Source organism: Protopterus annectens, chromosome 14.part0 (genome assembly GCF_019279795.1).
Source record: "Protopterus annectens isolate FY-2018-M chromosome 14.part0, PAN1.0, whole genome shotgun sequence".
Lineage (NCBI taxonomy): Eukaryota > Metazoa > Chordata > Ceratodontiformes > Protopteridae > Protopterus > Protopterus annectens.
Genome location: NC_056748.1, coordinates 938387598 through 938415570, shown reverse-complemented (window position 1 = coordinate 938415570; position 27973 = coordinate 938387598). Strand labels below are relative to the sequence as shown.

The window sequence follows — 27973 nt, the reverse complement described above, 5'->3', positions numbered from 1 at the left end:
TCACCTTCCAAAAATCAGAATGACTAGATTCAGTGTCAGCTAGGAAATCACCATTGTCCTCATCAGATTCCTCAACATTCTCTGTAACAACAGAAAGGTTTTTATCCAAACTAGCACTACAGCCATGTATGGGAACACAACCACAAGAAGTAGCTGTCTGCAGAACACTCTTAGCCAAAGAAACAACTCCCCGATAAACAGCTATAATATTATCAGCTGTATCATGAAGATTTTTTCTTTCTTTTTTGTGAACTTCAATACTAGACACAATCTGGGGACAGAGTATTATGTCTGGCAAGGAATCTCTTACCCCGGGTTACTCCTGCACTTAAAAGGTTTGATTCACCCATACCTCAGCAAAGGTACTAGAACAGCCCCAGAGGATGCATCTTAATCAAGTTCCATAGTGGCTGGCAAAGCTACTCTACAGGGAGATATAGCAAAAGATAAATGGTCAGTGACCCAGAAAGAATCACTAACCATAGGCCAAGGCATATTTTTATTTTGTTGCTTTCTTTTTAAGTGCAACCAGATTTGGTGGTGGATATCAGAATTAAGATCCACTAAGTCACAGGACAAAACACCAGCCAAAATAATAAACTGACAGTAGTGGTTATATAACACAATAAGCACTTAGGTTTCTAGTAATAATTATGTCCCCACACAACTAAACTCTGCCAAACTCTTCTTTTCTCACAAAAGAAAAAACAGTTTGAAATGTGTTCAGAATTCCTTTACAACTGACAGAAGTTAAATAAAGCAAAGTAACGACAATAACAACAGGTGCTATTAATTCACAGTTCTGACATTGAGTGCATGAGACAGAAGTACTGAAAGTCTGCTCAGAAACAGCAAAAAAAAAAAAAAAAAAAAAAAAAAAAAAGAAGAAGTTATGTACCTAACATAACATTCCATGTGAGTTGTCCATCTCGCCATTCATTCTTTTCTGATGGTTTCGGAACCGAGGACTTAGCCGTTTTTACAAGCTCAAGGTCTTCAACTAGCTCATGGCTTATTCCCTATCCCATGATGCTATAGTGCCTTCCCCAGATCTTGTTTGCCTGCGTACTAACACACAGAATTCCCTACTATCTAGAAGACCTGAATAGGGTCGAAGACAAGCAGGCATCAATCAGAAAAAACTCTTGATCCACTAGAAGCCACAGGCTGGGGGTTGGAGGGTGGGACGTAAGAATGAACGGCAAGATGGACAATTCACATGGAATGTTATGGTGGGAACAAATTATGTGAAGTTGTCCTATCTTCCTTCATTCTTTACTGGGGGGCTCACCGGAGTATATTCTTCAGAACAGTGGACCCAAAGGAAGCCCTGTCCCTGGAGGCCAAATCTATTTTGTAATGAGTGGTCAATGTATGAGATCTTGTCCAAGTTGCTGCTGCACACACAGCATCTAATGGCAACTTGGCACGAAACGCAGAATTGGAAACACCCCTAGTAGAATGAGCCTTTATTTTGCTTGGTAGTGGTTTATTTACTTAATTATAGGTAAACAAAATGCAGTCTGATAAACATTTAGATAAAATGGACTTTGCTACTGATGTACCTATCTTGGCATCTGAAAATGACACAAACAGTTGATCAGATTTTCTAAATTCTTTTGTTCTGTGTAAACAGAAATGTAATTGTCTTTGAACATCAAGTTGGTATAGCATATATTCTGCCTTATTGTCATATTTGGGGAAGAAAACTGGTAGATCTATGGACTGATTTAGGTTGGATTCTGAACATACTTTTGGCAGGAAGGACGTGTTTGTTCATAGTGATACTCTGTCATTGTGGAACAATAGGTAAGGAGGTTTGATTTTTAATGCCTGTAGTTCTGATACCCTTCTAGCTGAGGTGATGGCCACTAAAAAGATAGTTTTCCACATCAAGAACTTCAATTCACATGATGATGCAGGTTCAAATGGGGGTAGAATTATTCTGGATAGAACAACATTTAGGTTCCATGGTGGTAGTGGGGGCTTAAAAGGTGGTCTCAAAAGATTAGTGCCACTAAGAAAAACTTTACACAGTCTGTGACATAATGTTTGGTCCATTATCTCCAAGGTGGAAATTTGAAATTGCTTCCAACTGGACTCTGTAGCCTCAGCTGCCCCTTCATTCAAAAGCTTTGTCAGGGATTCCAGAATAGAAGACATAGATGCTGAATAAGGATCAATATGGTTTTCTAACACTCAAACTGCAAATCTTTTCCATTTGCTAAGATATAATCTTCTTGTTGATGTCTTATGAGAAGATAGCGGATGAAAGATTTTGTAGCCTGGCTATGTTTGGAATTGGAGCAGCCAAACTGTCAATTTGAGGGTTTGAAGGGATGGATGAGGAATCCCCGATGAATGACTCAGAAGATCCGGCACTGGGTCCAGGATCCAAACTTCCTCCTGAAGATGAGCCGGTAAGAAGGGGAACCAAATCTAACGAGGCCAGTAAGGGGCTATTAGTATTAAGGTCCTTCCCAATGTGCTGGCTTTCTGAAGAACTCTTGGTATCAACGGAAAAGGGGAAAAGCGTAGCGGAGACCCGGCGGCCAATCATGCACTAGTGCATCCCTTGGGGAATTCCCCACAGGGGGAATTAGGGCAAAGTAGTTCCTGCATTTCGTGTTTGTGGACATGGCAAAGAGATCACAGCAAGGCTGGCCCCATTTTTGGAAAATCATTTCCGCTACTTCTTGTCTGAGGGACCACTCATGGGGCATCAATATTTCTCTGCTGAGTTTGTCTGCTACCACACTGGACTTCCCCAGGATGTGCATTGTTACTACAAAGCGTTGGGAGGACGTTGCCCACTGCCACACTCTCAGGGCCTCTCAACAAAGGGGATAAGATTTGGTTCCTCCTTGTTTGTTTATATACCATGCAACTGACATGTTGTCTGTCTGGATTGCAATTGTTCCTAATGGTAGAGAGTCCTGGAATGCTTGCAACGCTAGAAGCACCACTCATCTCTAGGACGTTGATATGTAAGTAAGCCTCGTGTTTTTGCCATGTGCCTTGTGCTGTTCTCTGATAATGCCCCCCCCCAACTGTGAAGCATCTATGGTCACAGTGGCTAGCGGAGCTGGAAGAATAAAAGGTCAGACTAATGTCACTTGGTCTGACTGAAGCCACCAACGTAGATCTTCTTTGCAAGATTTTGTCAGTATTATCTGGTGATAAATTGGAAGTTCTTGTATGGACCACTGAGTAAAAAGAAGCCATTGTAGGATTCTCATGTGCATACAAGCTAGAGGAATTACACTGATCGCTGCAGCCATCGTGCCCAGTACTTTCAGAACTTCCCTTGCTTGAACTTTTGTTTTGAACAGGAGATTCAACGCTTGTGTTTGAAGGGCCTGTATCCTTTCTACTGGAAGCTTTACAGTCATTGTAGTTGTGTTTAATTCTGCACCTATAAAAATATGTTGAGATGGCAATAAGGCAGATTTTTCATAGTTTATACTAATCCCTAAAAGGGCAAAGAGCTGTAAGGTGGTGTCTCTTGCTTGCATTAGTAGGTGCTTGGTGGTGGCAGTTAGGAGCCAGTCGTCTAGGCACGGAAACACTTGGAATCCTGAACATCTCAGGTGAGCTGTAACTAGTGCCATATATTTGGTGAACACTCTGGGGGCTGTAGTGAGGCCAAAAGGCAGAGCTCGAAATTGGTAATGACTGGCTCCCAGCCGAAAGCGCAGATGACTCCTGGATGGCCTGTCCATTCTTATGTGGTAGTACGCATCCTGGAGGTCTATCAAGCACATCCAATTGTCTTTTCCCAGAAAGAGAAGTACCGACTCCAGTGTTACTATCCGGAACTTTGTCTTTTTTACTGATTTGTTCAGTCTGCTGACATCTAATATCGGTCTCCAGTCCCCAGTTTTCTTTGGAACCAAAAAGAACCTTGGGTAAGTTCTGGCTCCTACCTGGTCTACGGGGACTGATTGAATGACTCTTTCTAGCAACTTCTGAACTTCTATGGTTGCCTGATCCCTGTGATTGGATGGAACATCTGGGATCCTTTTTTGCTTTGTGGAGGTGGCATTGAAAAGGGTATTGAGTAGCCTCTGGACATGACACTTTGTACCCAGACGTCTGGCTAAAAATTACAAAAGGCAAGTGGGTACGAAGATAAGCGTCCCCTGACTGCCTCCAGAGTGGGACAAGTGGGCCTCCTTTCAAGAGTGCTGGAAGGAGGATTCCCGGTCACCTTGGTTCTGTGGACTACCTCTGTCGCGTGGCCAGCGTCTTCCATTATTACCTCCTCATCTGCCCCTGGAGGAAGGTTCACCACGTGCATCTTGAAAAACTCTCTGGGACTTCCGAAACCACATCTTTCCCCCCATTTGACCCTTGGGATAGGGCCTAGAAGGCGTGGAAAAACAGTTTTTCCTTCCTGTTCACACCTGGTTAGTGTCTCTTTAACCTTACGCCCGAAAAGAGATGGGCCATCGAAAGGGGTGTTAATGAAGGATGACTTGAAGGGTTCAGCGAAATTACACAAGCGCATCCAGGAATGTCTCCCAAGGGCAATTCCTGAACCCGCTGACCTACTCACTCCATTGGCTGCATAGGAGATTAGCCTTATGGATGAGTTCACTACGAATTAAGGGTGGATAACTGAGATGATACTTTGTCTCCTAGTTCCTTAAGGAGATCTCTTTGAAATCTAGTGAAGTGGGTTAGATAATTCAGAGATCTAAGAATAAAGGCTGCTGAAGAAAATATGAGCTTTCCATATCTGTCCATCTTGCGTGATTCTTTGTTTGGGGGATGAACACAAGTGAACGTTTCCGATAACTCCTTTTTACTGGCGGCCACCACCACCACAACATCTACAGGAACACCTTTTGTCAAAAAAGTTTAATCTTCAGGGGAAGTGATAAACTTATTTGGCATACTAGGGAAGGGCTCCACTGTGTCTGCAGAGTCCCACGCCTTCCGCAAACTAGTTCCATAAGCTCGTTGAAAGGCGGAGACAACCAAGTGGTGGAAAGTCAAGACCCGAAAGCCTTCAGGTAAACAGACTCCTCATCAGAAGTGGTGATGGACTTCCAGCTACCTCTCTATTTCAGGATCCCTAGGATGTTAGCAAAAGAGACATCCTTAGAGGTCGACTGTGGGGACCCTACTGATTCATTGAGGTCCATGTCTGACATGACTGACTCCTGTGGGGAATCCAAATACTTCCTTTTGCTTGTTTTCCTCCGGGGAACCTCTTCAGAAGGGAATTCTGGAGAGGTTTGGGAAGAGAAAGGTTCACGCACTGGGGCCTCCTGAGGCTCTGGGTCGCTACACCTGTATGGAGTTGGTTTTGCTGAGACAGACACCGGTGCCCTATGGGGTGGAATGGCTGGACCCAGAGGTGAGGCGGTCTGAGGACAGTGCTCTTCTCATAGCCTCGAAAGCCCCCCACCCATGATCCGAGGAAACCTCCAGCTCCGAAGAACCAAGAGGCCCCCTTAGCACCACAGTGTAGGCTCCGATGCAGAGGCAGGAGCAGAGCTCACACGCGCCGAGGCCCCAGGAGGCAAGATCGGATCCGATAAAACTCGGCTCAACTCTCCTCCCTGAACTCGACCAGTGAATATCGGGTCCTAGACCTCTCCGATGGCACTGAGGTAGTCGGAGCCAAAGATCCTGGTGCAGGGTCTCCGCTCCGACAGTTCCACCACAATCGGCTTCGAAACTGCTGCTCAGATCGGAGAAGGGACAGGTCTGGTAAGTTCCAAAGCCCTCTGGGTCAGTTCCGGCAAAAGCTTAGCCAGCACCGGTGTCTTCAACAGTCGCTGCACCACATGATCCACATTGAAATCATTAAGGCTTCTACAGGATCTAGATGAGGGAGCTGGAGATGCTGTAACTTGCAATATTAATGTAGGAGATACTGGCTCCAAGGCAGGGGACCGGCTCCTCACTTGCAAAACCAATGGCTCCAATGCCAGTGGAGCTAAGGTAGATGCTTTCTCGAAATCAACAGGTTTAGAAATTGTCGAAGACATTCTAGATGCCTTCTTTAATGGCTCCGACCCCTGTGAGGTAGAAGAGGATTACTTTTTTGGAAGATTTTGTCTTGTCCGATGCAGGTGACAGATATTTCATGTGGACTTTAACCCTGTTCTAGGGCTTCTGTAAAAGAAGATTATAGCAGCCCTTTTAAAATCAATTTATTTTTTCTTTCTTGAAGTACTCGAGCTAAAGGAGTGGCATATGGCACAAGACTCCTGTAAATGAACTGCCCCTAGGCAGTATACGCACTGTGTGTCCATCAGTAATTGATATCTTTTGACTACACTCTGGACACCTTTTGAAACCCGAAGGCTTCACCTCTTTTTCTTGCTTAGACATTGCAACAGATACAATGCAATTACAATACAGTCCCAACAAGCAAAAACTATCCATGCAGCTCTCTAATTTAAATGAGCTGGGTATTACTATATAAAGTGTGAAGAAATAAGCACCAAAGAAAAAAACAACATACACACAACCAGAAAGTACAGTTGTGTACACTTACCATAAATGTAGATGCTCAAGTGTATTCAATGTTGCAGTCATCATACTTGGGTTATCTGCCAGATGGTAGCCCTTAGTCGGCCCAAATACCAGAGTCTTGAGATTTCTGCATCGGATGCTGTCGCTTCTTCCATGACATCAGGTCGTCAGGAGTATAAAACAGGCAGCCGATGCCATTACATCAGTTTTTCTTGCCCCAGATGTCAGGAGCCCCCAAATAGGAAGCTAGTATATGGTGGGGAACACCACCAGTAAAAAGTAAATACCACTGCCATTAAAAACGGCTATAGAGAGGAGAGGTAGAAAGGATAGAGAAAACCAGGGGGCTGGAGGGAGGGAAACCAGGACTGCAACAGTGAATACACTCGAAGATCTACATTTACGGTAAGTGTACACAACTGTACTATGTTCTTCATGTTTCACTGTTACAGTCATCACACTTGGGTTGATTCCCAAAGCTGAGGAAGGTTGGAGGCAGTCAAGAAGTGTTAGGGCTAGCTAAAAGCCTTGTAAGACTGCTGTAGCAAATCCAGCTCTGGATTTAGAAAAAATAGGTAAGTGGTAATGCTTGGTGAAGTTGTGCACAGAACTCCAGGTTGCAACTTCCAGAATGTCCCTGGTAGGGACTCCCCTGAGAAATGCTGTAGAGGTGGAAATAGCCCTAGTGGAATGTGGTCTAATCCCCTGTGGGGTAGGTTTTCTATGGTGCTTGTAGCAGAAATGGATGCAGTGTGCTATCCATTTGGAAATGGTTTGTTTTGAAATGACCTTGCCCTCTGCCCCTGTAGCAAAGCGGACTAGCAGCTGGTCAGAGTTTCTGAAAGGTTTAGTCCTGGCAAGGTAGAATCTGAGCTGTCTGTGCACGTCCACGGAGTGTAGGATCCTTTCCCCTTTATTTTGAGGGTTAGGGAAGAAGGTTGGCAAATGGATGGACTGGTTTAGAGCCACACTTGACACCACCTTAGGCATAAAGGACAGTTTAGTCCGGAGGGAAAATCTGTCAGCATGGAAAATAATGAAGGGTTCCACAGCCATTAGCGCCTGTAACTCAGACACTCTTCTTGCTGAAGTTATGGCTAAAGGCAAGGCTGTTTTCCAAGAGAGGAATATTAACTCTGCTGAAGCAGCAAGTTCAAAAGGGGGAAGCGTGAGCTTTTCCAGTACAAAGTTAAGGTGCCAGGCAGGGGTGGGTGCTCTCCTAGGGGGCCTTAAGTTGTTAGCCCCTCTCAGGAACTGTTTGATGAGAGGGTGAAAAAAAAGAGGTGGCTCAGTATTATAATGAGCTGAGATGGCAGAGGCATGACTCAATGGAGGAGAAGGATAGGTCTCTGTGGAGTAGCTCTGCTAGGTAATCCAGGACTAGAGGTAAGGAGGGCACAGCTGTGTCCTTTCCTTGAGAATGGTTCCAAGAACAATATATTTTACACTTTTCGGCATAGGATTTCCTAGTACTAGGCCTTCTGGCTTCAAGAATGACATCCAGCACCTGTTTGCAGAGGGTTGCTGGTGGTGTATTCAGGGGATAAGCCAGGCTGCAAGGTTTAAGGTTTGCAACTGTGGTTGCAAAATCTGTCCCTCCTGCTGGGACAGCAGGGTAGGAGTCTGGTGAAGGTGCCAGGGTGGCACTGTCAGACTGTGTAAGAGTGGGTACTAGTGCTGGCATGGCCAATCTTGGGCAATAAGAATTGCCCTTGGCCTGTCCTGGTTGATCTTGAGTAGTACTTTTGAGAGGAGGAGCAGAGGGGGAAAGGCATAAACTGAGAGGTTTTCCCATTGGAAGGATAGGGCATCCACATTCCAGTCCCTGCTGTGAGGGTTGCTGGTGCAGAATTTCCTCAACTGGTGGTTCTCGGGGGAGGCAAAGAGGTCCACCTCGGGTGTCCCCCACCTCTGGATTAGATGGCTGAAGGTGTTGGGCTCCAATTTCCACTTGTGTGGGTCTAGGAGATTTCTGTTTAAGTCTGCCAGTGAATTTTGTTTGCCTGGCAGGAACTGAGCTTGTAGACAGACTTGGTTGCTCAAGGCTGTGTTCTACAGGGCCATGGCTAACCTGCAGAGTGGGTAAGAATGGGTTCCCCCCTGCTTGTTTATGTACCACATAACTGTGGTGTTGTCTGTTTTTATTAGCAGCTGTCCTGGAAGGATTAGGTATTTGAAGGCTGTCACAGCATTCTGTACAGCTAACATCTGTTTTTGATTGAAGTGCAAGACAATTTGGCCTGGGCTACAGTGGCCCTGAATGCATTTGCCTGCCATGTGAGCCCCCTATGCATAGTCTGATGTGTCTGTTGTCAGGGTTTGGGCAGCAAGGGGTTGAGTGAAAGGCAGTCCCTTGTTGTGGTTGCATGCTTCTGCCCACCAAAGGAACTCTACCCTTAGACAAGGTATGACTGGAATGACTGTTTCCAGGTCCTGAGAATGTTGGCACCAATGACTTTTTACATACCACTGAAGTGTCCTAATATGCAGTCTTGCATATGGAATTAGCAGAATACACAAGGCCATGAACCCTAGGGCTTGCAGTATTTTTCTTGCAGATAGCTGGATTCTGGTGGCCATTTGTTTGAAGTAGTTTGTCAGATAGATCTGTTTTTCTGAAATGAGAAATGCCATCTGGGAAGTTGTCCAAGCTTGCTCCCAAGAATACAATCTTTTGACTGGGCACCAGTTGTGATTTCTTTTCAATGATGGTGTACCCCAATGAAGTGAGAAGGCTTTTTACAAATGCCAGGTGCTGAATTAGCAATTCCAGACTGTCCGCCTGAATCAGGCAATCGTCCAAGTAAGGGAATATGTGGATATTTCTCTGTCTGCAATATGCAATGGCTGGAGCCAGGCACTTTTTGAATACTCTGGGTGCAGTAGATAAGCCAAAGGGAAGTGCAGAGAACTGATAGTGCATACAGCCTACCTTGAAGCGTAGATATTTCCTGCATGCCTCCCTTATGGGGATGTGTAGATAAGCGTCTTTTAAGTCTAGAGTGACTAATCAGGCATCCTTGGCTAGCATAGGGAGAAGCTGTTGCAGGGTAAACATCTTGAATTTTGGGACCACCAAAAAGGTGTTGAGACTTGAGAATCTTTTCTGGGCACCAGGAAAAGTCTGGAGCAGAAACCCTGCCCCCTTTGCTCTACTGGAACAGGCTGAATAGCTCTGATACTGAGCAGGGAAAGCACCTGCTTCTGAGCCTCTGCCCACAGGTTTGGAGGAAGGTCTGGAAACCCGCTTGGGGTTGGCAGCGAGTGAAAAAGAATCTTACCCCTGGGATACAATGTTTAGGACCCATCGGTCCCGAGTAATGGACATCCAGTTTTTTGCATGAAGGGCATGTTTTCCTCCAAGGGGCACAAGTAATTGGGCAGGGCTGGGGAGGATAATTGAAAAGTCATTGTGAACTTTTTCCATAAGGGGGCGGCTTACGACTCCCTATTTTTAAGGTGGGTGCACTCCATTGTTTAGATCTCTGCATACCCTGAGACTGTAGTCTGGGTGGCCTGTTTCCCCTTGGTTTGGACTGAGAAGGCCTGGAAGGGGCTGGAAAGGACCAGTTTTTAGAAGGCCAACACCTACTGAATCTAGGTGGCTGCAACTGTAAGAATTATTTAACAGTTTGCATAGATTTAGCTTTTTATTCCATCTTTTTAAGAACTTCTTCTGCTTTGGTACCAAACAAACGGTCCTGAATTAAAGGAGAGTTTGGTAATTTTGATTTGACATGATCTGGCAAGGTTTGTTCTTTCAGCCAAGCATGCCTTCTCAGTACAGACCCCATGACTGCAGCCCTGCAAGATGCTTCTAGGGCATCAAAACCACACTGCAAAGTATGCTTACTAATTTGGTTTGCAGAATGCATCAAGTCTTGTAAATCTTTATTTTCTGCACAATCTGGACATAACACCATTTTTTGTTTAACGAGCTCCATAATATGTTGCTGGTATTTCAACATGTGAAACTGGCAATTCAATGCTCTGATGGCAAGAGTTGCAGAGGTATATACCTTCTTACCCCATCTGTCTAAAGCTCTGGAATCCCTGTCTGAAGGGGTAGGGTTTTTGGCTGTAGTAGCCTTAATGCCTTTAGACCCCTGGGAACTGGTCTGTGGAAACGCAGTAGGATTCGTAGAGAAATTTGTGAGAATCAGGTACTCAGTAGCACCTGTCAGGTTTTCTAAGGGCCAGTGGTAAAGTGTCTGGAGTAAGGCTGAATTTCATGAAGACATCATCTACAATATCCAGGACAGGGGGATAGCTAGAGGCCTGTTCTGAGGCAACTCTAAAAATTCTCAGAGTCTCTTTTTGGACTGAGGATAGTCCTGGCATTCCCAGCAGAAATGTTCTCTTAAAGTATGCAAGGTTTCACCAAAAGAAAAATCCTCTGGAGGAGAGGCAAAGGGAATGGATTCCTCTGCATCTGAATCCTCATAGGTTGATAAGGGTATGTCCTGGTAATCAGAGGAGTCAGAGTCATCGGACTCCTGGTCTGTAGAATCAGAAGGAAACTCAATTCTCTGTCTTTTAGCACGGGAAGGCTGGCTTCCCCTAATTAGGGTAACAAGATCTTCAGCCATTCTAAGCATTTGTTTTTGTGGCATGGGAGCTTGGGCATGTGCTTTGGTCATCTGTTTTCTAGGCGTAGGGTGTACTCTGGGCCTGAGAAACTCAGCAGTTTTAGCTAAAAATGAGGTTGTTGGTTTAATGCAAACATCGGTAGGTCGGAATACACCCTCAGAAGCTGTGGCCTGCACTGCGGCTCCAGACCCATCCAAGGTAGAGACATCCGCAGGTTCCATAGTCGAAGAAGCATCTCGCAGCATATCTGACTCAGAATGGGTCTCAGCAGCGGCCTGCGAATCTGTAGAAGCAGGCATCAGGGGCTGCAAAGGCACCTCAATGAATATCGGTGGACTGGCGACTAGCTTAACGGAAGCGTCATCGGCAGTTTTGGAGCTATGCGGTCCGTCTCTGTCTTTATCTTTACATTTTTTCGGAAGATCGGTAGTTGGATGGCTTATCAAAGCCATTTCAGAATATGGAGAACTAAAGCAATTTATCAACAAAGATAGCCCGAAGACAAATGGTTCGGGCATTAAATAAGGCACAAAACTGACAGCGAGGGACGTCGTGGTCTAGGCCTAAACAGGTAACGCAGTAAGAATGAAAATCTCTGTGAGGTACTTGCTTTCCACAGGCAAGACAATTGTTAACTTTTTCTGACATCTGTTAGAGCAAGAAAAAAGAATCCCCAATGGGGTACTTAGCTTTAGAAGACGTCAGGTTTGAAACTCGAAAAACAAAAATTTCAGGTAGCGGCCGACCAGCACTTGTGAACTGCTAATGCTCTGGGCTCCTTCTCGGCAAGAAAGACTGATGTAATGGTGTTGGCTGTCTGTTTTATACCCCTGACGACCTAACGTCATGGAAGAAGCAACAGCATCCGACATAGAAATCCCAAGACTCTGGTATTCGGGCCGAATGAGGGCTACCTACAGACTTATAACCAAAGTGTGATGACTGCAACAGCGAAACATGAAGAACATCTTAGGTTCTATATATCTAAGTATTAAAGTTTTTTTTTTTTTTAAACCATCACAACTAACGCAGAGGACAGAAGAAAGGAGCTCTCCAACTTAAACAGGCTGTGCTCTAATTAAAAATGTGAGCTATTAAATAGGAGATGGCAACAGCAGCACACTTCTAATGTATTTAATGCAAAAGCAATTATACCTATCTATAACAGAGCCGACAAAGTCGTTGAAAGCACAATGAGAAAAATCTTTTGCAAACTGACAGGAAGACAAAATCCTAGCTAATATTTCTTCAAGCAAAAATCCTAAACCTTAAGTCAGAAAAAACAAGTAAACCTACTTGTCTATAAAAAAACAGGATAGGGAGAATGTAGGCCCAAACACAACGCAAGCAGAAAAAATATTTAATTTTATGCTAAATCGAAAGCTACTAAATGTACCTAAGAACAAACATACTACACACAGTTATAAAAATTATAAATTTTAAAGGTAGCACCAAAAAACTGAGGTAAGAAAAAATTTACTCATCTTAGCCAGAGCCAGAAGAATCACTCGAACTCTTTCAGAGGCAAACGAGATCTGGGGAAGGCACTAGAGCATCATGGGATAGGGAATAAGCCACGAGCTAGTTGAAGACCTCAAGCTTGTAAAAATGGCAGAGTCGGAACCAAGGATCAGTTCTGAACCCATCAGTAAAGAATGAAGGCAAAAGCATTTGTCAAAGACAGAAGCCAAAGAAACACTACTACAATCCAAAATTCCAACAGATCAACAAAGACATATGCAACCTTTGGACCCAACTCAGTTTGGCTTTGTCAATGGAAGGTCATGCCTACTACATCTGAAGGACTTCTTTGAGGTCACTAAAGCAATGGATGAGAGGATCTGTGCATACCACCTATCTGAACTTGGCTAAGGCATTCAACACCAAGCCCCACTCTGGTATAGTTGACAAATGCGTCGAAATGGGCATACACTCCTGCATAACTTGCTGGATTGCTAGTTGGCTCACATACAGGACCCAGGAAGTCAGGATTGGTGATACCCCACCTCCACTAAGAGGCCAGTCACCATTGGGGTACATCAGGGCTCCATGCTGGGACCACTTTTATTTTGACATCTACTTCTTGGAAGGGCCTTTGGCTGACCAAGTTCATAGTTGACTGCAAACTGGGAGCTATCAAATATTCCCCCAATAATACAAACGTCTTACAAGAGGGTCTAAAGACAAACGACTGGTGCCAAAGTCACAGACTAAAACTCAACGCAAAGAAATGTATTACAGTACAATTTGGGAAAACTGCCACCCAGGCTAATTACTCCATAGATAAGACACTCTCAAGAGTTGACCCCATAGTTAAGGATCTGGGAACATATACAGACAGTAAATCGGGCCTCTGACCAACATCTGGCCAAGTAGTAAGAAAATATTTTAATGTTGCCCAACGTATAAGTAAGAGCATGGCATCCAGGTCCAAGAAGTCATAGTGCCACTTTATTCAGCCCTTATCTGATCTACAATTAAGTATAATGCCCCCTTTGGCATGTACCTGACCAAACATACACAACAACTGTAAGACCCACAAAGGTTCCTCACCAGGAGAATCCGGAGTATAAACACATTATCCTATATGGATCACCTTAAAGCCCTATCTCTATTTTCTGTCTCCTACAGGTTACTGAGAGGTGATCTATACTTGGCATACAAAACATCCTTGGAGCCAGCTTTGATGAACTATTTGCACATCCACAAAATGAACAGCACCACAACCACTAGATCAAAGCATTTAAATTTTGCTTATGACATAAATAACCCTATTTAATGGAAAACTCTACCTTCTCCTACAGTTTAACTCAATTCTTAGGTTGCATTTCTCCATACAATATAATTTCAGTATTGTGTAGGTACCTGAAACATGCTTGTACTTTATAAAACTTTGACTCCAAGGCAAAGAAATGAAAGTAAGGGAAAAAACACCTACTTTTTTAAGCTTAACTTCACATAATTTGCAAAGGAATTTGTCTACACCTGCATGATATACCACAGGTACAAAGAAATCTGTAGTTTACTTTGTCGGGTACTGTTGACAGTCTTAATGGGTAATTAGTCCTGCAGATATTAGAAGCTCAGGCTGCTGTAAACAAGACAGAGAAGCGTGGAACTGTTTTCCACAGTTTTTATTGCAGACAGAAAAAAAACACTGATTCACAGCTGCTTCCAATGTAGCCATGCCTTTCACAGCAAACAGAGCAATTAGATCAATGGTTCAAAGGCAGTTGTCACCTTTTTTTGACAAATTTACATAAGCAGCATCACAATCTTGAAATGCTAAGCTTTAAACTTTGAATGTTTGTTGTTTATACCAGCTGTCTCCATCCTTTTTTGCACCAAGGACTAGTTTCAAGTAAGAGAATTTTCCATGGACTGGCCATCTCGCGGGCATAAAAATAAAGCATAATAAAGTGCACAATAAATACAACTCAACATAACCCAGAATCAATGGGAACCCTGAGCTTGCTCCCCTGCAACAAGACAGTCCCATCTAGGGTTGATGGGAGATGACGACACCAGAAGTGTGTTCTTTATGTCAGTCTACTCCATAATTTAGTTTTGGTTGCTGTCACTGCAGAAAATTCCTCTTCACAAAGATAGGATGCTAGAAATGGCAGCAGGGTTTTCACTGCTTATTCTAGCAACTTTCTAAGTTTATAAGAGCAATATATTTAAAATTTGTCCCTATTTGTGGCTCTGTCCAGAATTACTGTGCTCAATGTTGAGAGGTATGATACAGAGGTATGCAAACCTAATGGAAACCTTATTCTGATACTAGCAACTTTCTAAGTTTATAACAGCAATAATTAAAATCTCTCCCTATTATTTGTGGCTCTGTCCAGATTTATTTTGCAAGACGTTGAGAGGTATGTTCGACAAGTACGCAAACCTCTTAATTGATGCGGCCAGGGATCGCTCTCACTCTTCACTCTCTCTCACACATATAGAGAGACAAAGACACACACACAGAGCCTGTTCTGCTTTCATGCACACGTTCACTCACATACGTTGACAGAAACACACACACACACACACGTTTTTTCCATTTCATTTATTATTTTTTATTTTACACCCGCTAAACAGCAAAAGCGCTGCTTAGCGAGTGTAAAATAACAGCTCTACTGATCTCACAGTTCACTCTCTCATACACAGGCTCTTCTGCTTTCACACACACACACACACACACACACACACATTCTGCTTTCATGTAAGCATTCCTTCACACATGCAGACAGAAACATAAACACACTCACACACATACTTACACACATTCACTTTTTTGTTTCACTCCCTGTCGGGCCTGGTACCAAATGATCCACAGCCCGGTGGTTGGGGACCACTTTTATACTACTTTACATTTCTAGATGACTTGAATGTAGTATCAAATATGTTTGTGAAATTTAGAGAAAATTCAGAAAATATTTTTTCTTGTAATTCTTGTACAGTATCAGCACATTTTTCCAAAGTGTGGGGGAAGGGGGCTGTCAATTCATCTTAAGACTACAAAAAGAAACTTTGAACAAAGGCCTGCAATTTAGCTACTGTTTTGTTTGCAGCTGTATACCTGCTTAGTATACAGCAAAACAAGCCCACAGGTACGCACAAATGGGGGTCACTCAAAAAATAATAGTAGTCCTGTTACAAACGGTATACAAGATGACAGTGACTGACACTACTGTCTTTCGGCTTTTCCCGGTTAGGGGTCGCCACAGCGGAACTCTGGTCTGCTAATGGTTGGCAGTAGATTTTTACATGCTGGCTTGCCGGGCCTAACGCACAACCTTCAACGAAGGAACGCCCATTCACGCATGTCGACACACAGAAGACTCTCTAACTGAGAATCGAACATGCAACGTCTAACTGTGAGGCGACATCGCTACCGCAGCACCACCACCGCAGCATGACAGTGACTGACACTAATCCCATTATATGTCAATGGGATGGGAATACACTACAACTTCCTTATCTATAGCATGACTCATACAGAGCAGGTGAACTGGATTATGGGAAAGAGAAAGGCTTGAAGAAAAATAAGATCACATTGATATATCAAGCCCCAATGGCAGCCATTTTTGCAGAAAACGCATTCAAATTCTATAAAAAGCAATCAGAGTGATGTAGATGTGTTAAATAGCTCAGAAAACAGAGATAGAGTGAAAAAATTAGTTTTTTTTAGTTCTAAGGTGGAGTTTTCCTTTAAGCATAACCTTGACCAATGGATGGGTAATTCACCAGAGGTCTGGCTCTCGTATATCTGATTGACAAAGGCAGACAAAATTCCTAACATACCCCCTCCTAATAAATGCCCATAATACACAGGGACACAAGTAAGACTGGACTGCACAGCTAGGCTTATGATGGCTTTTGAAGGTTGTTAGTCTAGTATATAGCTATGAACATCAGAATTACTGTAAAAACTGACAAATAAAATTTTATAATAAACATTTTTTAAACAAATGTTAAAACAGAAATAAAATAATAAATCTAACAATAAAAAGAGAGAAAGTGGGTACCCAAATATGGCTTATCTGTGCAGCATGCTGTCAAAAAAATCAGCAATGGATCCTGTGAAGAGCCAGTTCTTCTTTGTATGTCAGAAAAAGGCTAACACTCATTTCCTGTGACAGCTGAAGACTTCCTTCTCCAGATATGCTGAGCCAATAAGTTGTCATAAGACAGACATGGAGGGGAGTTTGAGCTTTTTAAAGCTGGCCCAGTACTGGGTTACCCTGGCAGATAACCCAAAATGCCACTGAGGCAGTGGGAATGATGAACATCTTAACCTGTACTGCTAATTCAAATGCTTGAGCTTCACACTAGGAAAACAACTTAAAAATACAATGTGACAATCAATAATGAGAAAAAAAAAGTACAGTTTTGTACCTACCATAAATGTAGATGCTCGAGTGTTCACACTGCTGCAGTCATTACACTTGGGTTATCCTGCCGTCAGGCGGTCCCGCAGTAGGCCAGAGTTCCAAAGTCTTGGTCCGGCATCGGTTGCTGTCGCTTCTTCCCTGACGTCAGTGCGACAGGGGTATATAACATGCATCCAACGCCATTTTCTTCAGTTTTTCTTGCCCCAGATGTCAGGTGCCCCCAAGTAGGTAGGCAATACATATTGCCAATAAAAAATATACATATAAAATAAAAACAATACCTTCAGTTACAAGCAAATACACCACAAAGGTTGTATAGGATAGAAAGGTATAGAGAAGTCCAGCTAGTTCAGAGGGGATGGAGGGAGGGAGGGTAACCTGGACTGCAGCAGTGAGAACACTCGAACATCTACATTTATGGTAGGTACAAAACTGTACTATGTTCATCATGTTACACTGCTGCAGTCATTACACTTGGGTAGAATCCCAAAGCTAAGGTTGGGTGGCTGGTCTATAAAGAGTTAGGATTGGCTATGAGGCCCTGCAGAACTCCAGTGGCAAATCCTGCTCTGGATTTAGAGTAAAGAGGCAAGTGGTAATGCTTGGTAAAGGTGTGCACTTTACTCCAAGTTGCAGTCTCCAAAATTTCCTTGGTAGGTACTCCTCTGAGAAAGGCTGCTGAAATGGCTGTTGCCCTGGTGGAATGTGGCCTAATGTTATTAGGGACTGATTTTCCATGCTGTGTGTAGCAGTAACGAATACAGTGTCCTATCCATTTGGATATAGTCTGCTTTGAGATAGCCTTGCCCTGTGATCCTGCAGCATATGCTACAAACAGTTGCTCAGTTTTCCTGAAAGCTTTTATTTTGTCCAAGTAGAAGCGTAGCTGCCTGTGTATGTCCAAAGAGTGCAGAAGTTTCTCCCCTTTATTCTGGGGGTTTGGATAAAAAGTTGGCAAATGGATGGTTTGGTTAAGAGCCACACTAGATACCACCTTTGGCATAAAGGTAGGGTTTGTCCTTAAAGAAACCCTGTCCTGATGAAAAATTATAAAAGGTTCCACTGCCATTAATGCCTGTAGCTCTGAGACTCTTCGTGCTGAAGTTACTGCCAGGAGCAGAGCTGTTTTCCATGATAAAAATTTTAGATCGGCTGTATTGGCTGGCTCAAAAGGTGGCAGGGTCAGTTTTTCCAAAATGAAATAGAGGTCCCAAGTTGGTGCTGGTGCTCTCCGGGGCAGTCTTATGTTTTTAGCCCCTCTGAGGTACTGCTTTAGCAAATGATGAGAGAATAAAGGAGGATCCGTGTTGTAATGTGCTGAAATGGCAGAGGTGTGGATCTTGATTGATGAGAAAGATAGGCCTTTGTCCAGCATCTCAGTTAAGTATTGTAAAATCTGAGGAATGTTTGGGACAAGAGGGTCAAGGCTTTGAGCCCGGTTCCAGGCGTAGAATCTCTTCCATTTTTCTGAGTAAGCTTTCCTGGTGCTAGGCCTCCTGGCCTCCAAAATGACATCCATAACAGCCTTAGAGAGAGGTGTTGCCCGTTTGACTAATGAATCTGCCATGCAGCCAGGTTTAGGGTTTTGAGCTGACCGTGCAGGATCTGATTGTTTTGCTGAGTCAGAAGGTGTGGAATTCGAGGCAAAATCGATGGTGGGCCTTGAGCGAAGTTCTTTAAGATTGGGTACCAATGCTGGCGTGGCCAGTCTGGAGCAATCAGGATCATCTGTGGTTTTTCTTGTCTGGCTTTTAGGAGCACCTTTGAAAGGAGAGGCAGTGGTGGGAAGGCATAAACTTTTAGGCTTTTCCAGCTGAACGAGAGAGCATCCACTTTCCATGCTTGTGTGTGATAAGTCCTTGTGCAGACTTTTTGTAGTTGGCAATTCAGTGGGGAGGCAAAATGATCTATGTCTGGGCATCCCCATTTTTGTGTTACCATGCTGAAGATTTGTGGATTCAATTTCCATTTGTGAGGGCCCATGATATTTCTGCTTAGATCGTCTGCCAGAGTATTTTTCTTTCCTGGCAGGAATTGTGCTTGCAGATGAACGTGATACGTTAGAGCTGTGTTCCACAAGGTCATGGCTTGCCTGCATAGGGGATAAGAATGAGTGCCCCCTTGCTTGTTTATGTACCACATTACTGTGGTGTTGTCTGTCTTTAATAATAATTGTCCTGGATGCAGAAGGTCCTTGAAAGCTGTTAGGGCATTTTGAACAGCCAACATCTCTTTTTGATTGATGTGAAGATGCATCTGGTCTGTGGTCCACTTGCCCTGAATGCATTTTCCTGCCATGTGTGCTCCCCAGGTGTAATCCGAAGCATCTGCTGTTAGAGTCTGCCTGGCTGTGGGTAGGGTAAAAGGCTGACCCTTGTTTACGTGACATGCCTGTGCCCACCATCGAAACTCCTGTTGTAGGCAGGGAATCATTGGTATTACTGCTTCTAAACTGTGGGAGTGTTGAGTCCAAACACTTTTTAGGTACCATTGTAATTTCCTCATATGCAGTCTGGCATATGGTATTAGTAGTATGCAGGATGCCATGAATCCCAGGGCCTGCAGAATTTTTCTTGCAGGGAGATGGGACTTTTTTGCCAGTAATTGAAAATATTGAGTTAGTTGAACTTGTTTGTCTGGCGTGAGATAAGCCATCTGGGCCGTTGTATTTAAGCTGGCACCCAGGAATGTAATCTGTTGTGAGGGCACTAGTTTTGACTTCTTTTCGTTTACTGTCCCAGAGAAATTAGCAACTTTTTACAAACACCAGATGCTGCAGTAGAACATCCTTTGTCTCTGCTTGAATGAGGCTGTCGTCCAGGTATGGATATATTTGAATTCCTTTTTGTCTGCAAAATGCAATTACTGGTGCCAGGCACTTTGTAAAGACCCTGTGCGCAGTAGATAAGCCAAAGGGCAGTGCAGAGAATTGGTAGTGCATTGTACCAGCTTTGAATCTGAGGTATCTTCTGCACTTTTGTCTGATAGGGACATGCAGGTATGCCTCTTTGAGGTCCAGAGTAACAAGCCAAGCCTTCTTGCCCAGCATGGGTAGAAGCTGCTGTAATGTCAACATTTTGAATTTCGGAATACCCAGGTAAGTATTTAGAATAGAAAGGTCTAGTATGGGCCTCCAGGCCTTATCCTTCCTGGGGCCAGGAAGACTCTTTAGTAAAATCCTTGTCCTTGTTCCTGTTGTGGTACTTTTTGAATAGCTCTCATGTCCGTGAGGGCTTAAATCTGTTTTTGTGCCTCTACCCATTGATTTGTGGCAGGTCTGGCATTCCTTTCAGCCTTGGTAAAGTATGAAAGTGGAACCTGTAACTTTGAGACACAATATTCAGAACCCATTTGTCTTGGGTGATTGTTTGCCAGTTTTGTGAAAAAAGTGCTAGTTTTCCCCCTAAGGGGGGCTGCCAATAGGGAAGTGCTTGGCGTACGAAGGGGGAAGTCATTGGGACTGTTTCCTGTAAGGTTGAGACTTGTCCTCACCTTTTGGGGTTGAGGTGCCCCACTGTCGTTGTCTGTTAGAGCCTTGGATTGAGATCTGCCTCTTGGGCGTCTGTATCTGCCTCTCTGTGGCCTGTCTGACACTGGAAAGGACCAGTTCTGCTAAATCGAGGTGGCTGTACCTGTAAGAAATCCTTGACTGTTTGCATAGATTTAGCTTTATCCTTCATTTTCTTTAACACCTCTTCTGCTTTAACACCAAACAAGGCATCATGCTGTAAAGGAGCATCCAAAAGTTTTGCCTTAACATGATCAGGTAAACTCTGTTCTTTTAACCAAGCAGGACTTCGAATCACAGAACCTGTAACTGCGGCTCTACAAGAGGCCTCTAAAGAATCAAAACCACATTGCAGAGTATGTTTTCCCACCTGTTCAACTGCATGCAATAAATCCTGCATTTCTTTACAGTCAGGAGCTTCTGAGCTTGCAAGCATTTTCTGTTTTAACTGAGCCATTAAATATTGTTGGTACTTAAGCATGTGAAACTGACAATTTAAAGCCCTTACTGCTAAAGTTGCAGAAGTGTAAACTTTCTTCCCCCATCTATCCAAAGCTCTGGAATCTCTGTCAGAGGGTACTGGATTTTTTGCAATGGAAGCCTTAACCCCTTTTGGACCCTGGGAAATAGTTTCTGGATCAGCAGAAGGGTTTTTATAGAGAGACTTGTGAGAGTCAGGGACTCTATAATACCTATCTGGCTTGGCTGGTGCAGGGGGCAAAGAATCAGGAGATAAGCTGGATTCAGAGAACACATCATCCACAATATCTAGCACAGGTGGAATAGCCAGGGGCCTGTGCTGAGGCAATAAAAGGAAGTCCCTGAGCCTTTTTTTGGATTCTGAATAATCCTGACTTTCCCAATGGAAATGCTCCCTCATGGTATGTAAAGTTTCTCCAAAAGAATAATCCTCAGAAGGAGAGGCTGAAGGGATAGATTCTTCAGCATCAGAGTCCTCATAGTGGGGTGGATAGTATCCCTGGTCTGAAGAGGAATCAAAGGAAATGGAAACCTGATCAGAGGAATCGTAGTCTGTATCCTGCCTAGGCCTTTTCTCAGGAGGGGGATGGGAACCCCTGATTAGAGTAATGAGGTCTTCGGCCATTTTAAGCATCTGTTTCTTAGGCATGGAGGACTGTCCAGGAGAATGCTGTACTTGCTTCTTTGCCTTTAATGGTACTTTTGTCTTTGCTTTAATGGTAAGTTGTGAAGGTCTGAAAACACCCTCAGAAGCCCATGCCTGCTCAGCGGCTCCGGACCCATCTGAGGGATTAGTTTCTGTAGGCCCAATACCTTGAGTTTCCAGAGGCCTAGTTGTCTCCACATAGGAGTCGGAGGTGGCCTGTAGCTCTGAGGTAGCTGGTGTCAGGGGCTGTGAAAGTGCCTCACTGAGAACCGGTGAACCGGCGACTGGCCTAGAAGAGGTTTCGTCGTCGGTTTTGGATCTCGGATGCCTGTCTTTATCCTTGTCTTTGCGTTTTTTCGGAATTGCGGTCGTCGGTTGATCCGACGGCATAGTATAATTGAACCTTCGGCCAAAGTAGTGCAATGCAAAATCAAAACGTCATTTTATAGTGCGTTTGTTAAATCTAGCACAAAACCGACAACTAGTAATGTCGTGATCAGGGCCTAGGCATGGAATACAGTAAGAGTGGAATTCCTTATGAGGTATTTGCTTCCCACAAGAAATACAATTATTAACTTTTTCTGACATCGGTCTGAGGCAAGAAAAAAGTTTCTCCAACGGGGTACTTAGCTTTATTGAAGACTTCGGATCTGAAATTCGACTTCGAAAATCTCAGGAGTCGGCCGACCGGCACTTGCGAACTGCTTCTGCTTCGGGCACCGCACGGCAAGAAAGACTGAAGAAAATGGGGTCGGATGCATCTTATATACCCCTGTCGCACTGACGTCAGGGAAGAAGTGACAGCAACCGACACCGGACCAAGACTTTGGAACTCTGGCCGACTGCGGGACCGCCTGACGGCAGGATAACCCAAGTGTAATGACTGCAGCAGTGTAACACAATGAACATCTGAAGTACACCTTTGAATTCCATAACACAGCATAACCTCATCAATGAATAACCTGAAAACTTTAACAACGATCAAAAATGCCTCTGAATTTAAGAGCTTGGGCATGGTTAACAGTTGGGCTTTCAGTTTCAACATTTTAGATGTCAGCAAAAAAACTGTCACCACATGAGATATAACTCAAGAACTGCTCTACCCTGGCAGTAGACCACAGAGAAGAGAGTCTACACAAAATATTTAAAATGCACACCAGTTCATTCTTATTGCTGATATTCAGTTACAAAATATAGAAAGATACAGCCAGAGCTGTCAAATTATTATCAGGACACTTACTGCATTTTTACCCTGTATTCTGCAAGAGCTACATGTTTTGCATTCTATACACTGCCATCGTATGGCTTTCACGTTTGCTGTTAACTCTGAAGAAAATTTTAGACAGGATGGATGCCCTAAGGGGAAAAAATAGAAAGTCAGTTGAATTTGTGGTATATTTTGGAAATTCCACATTATTTACACTTGCCGATCAAAAAGAAGGTACCCATTATTAAAATATACTATAAAATGACAACGCACACTCCTCGTATACTTGTTTAAACTCCGATTCAGTGTTATTTGACAAAACAGCTTTTGCTAAGCTGTTCATTACTAAAGGACAAACAAGAAATAAACAAAATGCATTTGCAACATCCTTTTGTGCTAACAGTATTGTGCAAAGTCTTGGCTGTACTATAAAATGCACCACTATTTAAAACATGGAAGCTAAGCAGGAACAGATGAAAATTACATGGCTAATGACAAAAAAAAGTTATGTTCTTACCATAATGTTCCAACTCTGTTGTAGATCTTCATTCATTCTTGACTGTTGGATATCGGTTCACAATCCTCAGAATTGATTCTGTCGTTGTGTCAAGCTTGCGTCAGCCAGAAACTCTTGAGCTAAGTCTACCCATAGTGTCTCTCTTCCCTTCCCTTCAGATCAAGTTTCGCTTATAGAAATAAAATGTGGAAGCTTTGTCTAAGCAACTGCCCTACTATAAAACCAGGACTTGTTCCAAACCTCCAGGAGTCTTTGGAGGGGGTTGGAGGGTGGGATGTCAAGAATGAATGAAGATCGACAACACAGATGGAACATTATGGTAAGAATATAACTTCTTTATCTGATGTTGTCAATCTTCATTCATTCTTCATTGCTGAGACAGAGACCCTAGCTACTTTATTTCCTGGGTGGCCCTATGGAAGGATATTCCTGAACACCACAGAGCCAAAGGATGCTCTTCCCCTGGATACCATATCCAATTTGTAATGAGTGATAACGGTATGAGGAGTACCCCAAGTGGACGCAGTGCAAATGTTATCCATACAGGCTCTAGAATGAAAGGCTACTGAAGTGGAAACTGATCTGGTAGAATGAACTTTGACTGGTAGATATTTTTAGCTTATTTCGATCATAAACATAGGTGATGCAATCTCTCAATCATTTCGATAAGAAAAATATTTGATATCACAGGTGGCTGCTGGCTCAAAGGGTTGACGGGTCAAACTCTGCAAGACTAATGTTAAATTCCATGGTTCAATGGGTTCTTTAAAATGTGGTTTCAAGTGCATAATGCCTTTTAGGAAGGTTTTGCAAAGTCGATGAGACATTAAGGATAGGTCCTCGAAGCCAATGTGGAAATTTGTTACCAGAAAGCAGTTGGAGGCGATCGCCCATCGCCATACTCTTAGGGCTTCCCAACAAAGGGTAGGATCTGGTTCCTCCCTGTTTGTTGCTGTACCAGACTACCGACATGTTGTCTGACTGGATAGCAACTGTCCCCAAAGGAAGGGCAAATTGAAATGCTTGCAGTGCTAAGAGCACCGCTCTTAGTTCTAGGACGTTGACATGCAAATTGGCCTCTAAGGGGGACTAAATGCCTTGCACAGTCTTTCCCTGAAAATGCCCCACCCCATAAGGGATGCAGCCGTGGTCACTATGGCCTTGGGCTGAGAGGGTAAAAAAGGGTGATTCCATAATTTGTCTTCCGACTTCATCCACCAATTTAGATCCTGTGTGCATCGGTTGGTTATGGGGACTGAATAGGACATTGGATGTGTTAGCAGAGACCAATGTGATGCCAGGAGCCATTGAAGCAGCCTCATGTGGTACCTCACCAAAGGAACAAGGGTGATTTTTGCTGCCATAGATCTCAGGAGTTGTAAGACTAAACGAGCTGGGACTTTGTCTTGAGAGAGTATCACTTGAAGCTGTGACCTTAACCTTTGCAGTCTGTGAAGAGGCAGAGCAGACACACAGGCTTTCATGTCGAATGCTGCTCCGATGAATTCTATGTCTTGTGTGGGTGATAGCTTTGACTTTTCCCTGTTTACTGATATGCCTAAGAACTCTGCCTGCTCTAGAACACAGTCCAGGGCGTGAAGCAGTAGATGCCTGGTGGGGGCGGTAAGAAGCCAGTCTAAATACGGAAACACATGGAATCCTTGTAGCCTCAAGTAAGCTGCTACCACTGCCATGCATTTGGTGAACACCCTGGGGGCTGTGGTGATTCCAAAGGGCAGTGCTCGAAATTGGTAATGACTGGCTCCCAGACGGAAGCAGAGGTATTTCCTGGAGCACTTGTCCGTTTTTAAGTGGCAATACGCATTCTGAAGATCTAGAGAGCACATCCAATCATCTTTCTCCAGAAATGGAAGGATAGACTTTACTGTGACCATCCAGAATTTTTACTGTCGAACAAACTTGTTCAATACACTGAGGTCTAGAACTGGCCTCCAGTCCCCTGTCTTTTTTAGCACAAAAAAGAATCCTGAGTAAAATCCGGATCCTATTTGGTCTGGTGGGACTTTTTGGATGACTCTTTTTTGAAAAAGCTTTTGAATTTCTTGTGCTGCTGTATCCCTCTAACTGGGTGGAATGTTGGGGATTTGCTTTTGTGGTCTTGGATGAAGACTGAGAGGGATATAGTAACCTCTGGTAATTATCGTTTGCACCCAGGAATCTGATGTTATTGAGTGCCAGGCTAAGTGGTGCAGAGAGAATCTTCCCCGATTGCCTCCAGAGGTAAGCATTCGGGCTGCTGCTCAGGAGCGCTGGTAGGGATGTCGACAGAAAGAATCTCTGGAACCCTGATTACGCGGGCCCCCTCTGCCATGAGAGGGGCATCATCCTGATTCCCCCCTCTGGCCCGGGGGGGACGGGACTCACCAAGTGTGTCCCAAAAATGCCCTTGGGACTTTCTGAACCACATCTTTCCACCCCTCAGATTCCTGGAATAAAGTCTATGCGGAGTAGAAAGATGCACGCCCACAGCAGAAAGGGTTTTTCTGTCTTTCTCACACCTGGCTAATGTGTCCCTGACTTTTGGGCCAAACATGAAAAAAACAAACATCAACCGAAGGGTTGAAAAAGGAAGATTTGAAAGGGTCCACAAAGTCACATAAGAGCATCCAAGCGTGACGGCTAATGGCAACACGTACCCGCTGCCCTGGCCGTCCCTTCGGCTGTGTGCAATAAGCCGTATGGAAGAGTTTGATACAGATTCTAGTGTCGCAAGCTGGGAGGCAACCTTACCGCATACCTCATCAGACACTGCCCCTGCCAAGGTTTCTGACAGCTCAGTGATCATATCCCTTTTAAGATGGATGAAGTGTGCCAAGAAATTCAACGACCGTATTGCAAAGGTCGTTGAAGCAATGACCCACTTCCCGAATCTGTCCTTCGTCTGAGACTCTCAGTTTGGAGGATGGACAGCAGGACTCCCCTCTGTGAGTTCCTTCTTTATGGTAACTGCCACCACCTTAGCATCTACCACTAAGCCTTTAGACTGGTGGGGTTGATCTTCCGGTGCAGACAGAATATTGTCCCGTCTCCGGGGAATTGGCTCTGTAGTGTCATGGGCCTTCCAAGCATGCTGCATGATGAGTTTAACCAACACTTCAGCAGGTGGGGTCACCCAAGAAGTAGGTTGGGCACGAAAAGCATGCAAGATGACAGATTCCATGGAGGAAGGGTTGATGGGCTTCCAATCACCCCTCTGTTTCAAGATTTCCAGGATGTCTCCAAAGGAGAGATCTTCAGGGGGTGACCATGGGGAACTTTCCCCTTCATCGTAGTCTGTATCCTCAGTGAGAGATTCTTCCGGCAAATCTACACGCTTCCTCTTGCATGATCTCTTACGGGGTTGCTCCTCAGGGGGGAGGTCTAAGGAGGACTCCTAAGAGACAATACCCTGCAGCAGGGTGTCTTGTTGCTCTTGTGCCCGCTGCCCCATTGTAACCAGATTATGACAGCTGTGAGCCAGAGGATACATAGATATGACACTCCGTGGATGGTGCAAACTGCGAGCCTGCTAAGGCAAGAGCTCTCTCCATAATCTGAAAGGGCAGGACCACTTGAAGAGGGATAGGAGCCTGGAACTGAGAAAGACAATGTCAGAACCAAGATCAACACCCCGCTCCGATCAGCCCACCTCCAGAAAAGGAGCCCCAAGAGGATGTGAACTGTCAAAGCACCCAGAACCATAAACGGCACTGTGGAAAAAAAACTATGCTGAACTAGGGATCCCAGAGCAGACAGCCAAGTCACGGTCCCATGGGTGGGTCGGCTCCGACTGAGCAGAGGACCACAGAGTGGGTTCCAGAACCAAGGTGAGGTCCACCATTAGTACCAAAATAGTTGACAATGGGAGTGCTGAAGTTGAGGGCTCCAAGACCTGCAGAGAGGTTGAAGGAGGAAGATAAGTTGGAGTCCTTGGAGAGTAGACCTCGACTCCAGATGGGAGGGAGGACCTAGACAAAGCTGGAAGACCTGTGGCTGTCAAGAGCTGATCCACTATCCTAACTACATCAAGCTCCGAAAGGCTCCTGGTGGAATGAATAGACATCCCAGAGGGTGATTCTGGACATTCAATAAATGGGCACAACTGCTGACCAAAAAAGGGGTTAATAGATGGAGAGTACTTAGTCATAGGAAAGGATTCGACCTTCGGCACCGTGGTTGGCTGACCAATTGTTTGTGTTGGAGGGAAAGTGACCGGTATTACTGGGGAAACTATGGCTGGTGCCGAGAGGGTCACAGGTACCGATGACGGAGTCGTTACCGAGGTAATTTTTGTAGGCTCCGTAATAATTGTCAGTACCGTGTGGGAAGTTATAAGCTTCAGCGCTGAAATGGCTGTTGGTGTCAATTTTGAATGTTTAGGCTTCAGTTCCAAGGTAGGAGCCTGGTCTTTAGAGGATTTTAAGTCAAGAGATTAAGGAGACGCCAGAACAGAGTGGCTCCTCTTTTTTGATTCTTTCTTGGGAGACTGACTCACTAAAAGGGCATTTTACCACCCTTTGAGAATCAATTTGTTGCCCTGCTTTGCAAGGGTCTGAGCACTAAAACTCTTGCAGAGTTCACACGGTGGTTGGATGTTTAAATGTGGCACCCCCAAACAATATACGCAAGAGAGATGCCCGTCCGA

At 44.3% G+C, this 27973-nt stretch overlaps 1 protein-coding gene across 5 annotated transcripts in view; it reads right to left on the bottom strand.

Moving 5' to 3' along the window:
• KAT6B (lysine acetyltransferase 6B) overlaps window positions 1-27973 on the bottom strand; it is a 2279653-nt gene that overhangs the window by 1581911 nt on the left and 669769 nt on the right. For all 5 annotated transcript variants that reach the window (XM_044056739.1, XM_044056740.1, XM_044056738.1 and 2 more), the window contains exon 4: window positions 22845-22960. In XM_044056739.1, the coding sequence (XP_043912674.1) occupies window positions 22845-22960 (116 nt within the window). The remainder of the gene's footprint in view (window positions 1-22844; window positions 22961-27973) is intronic.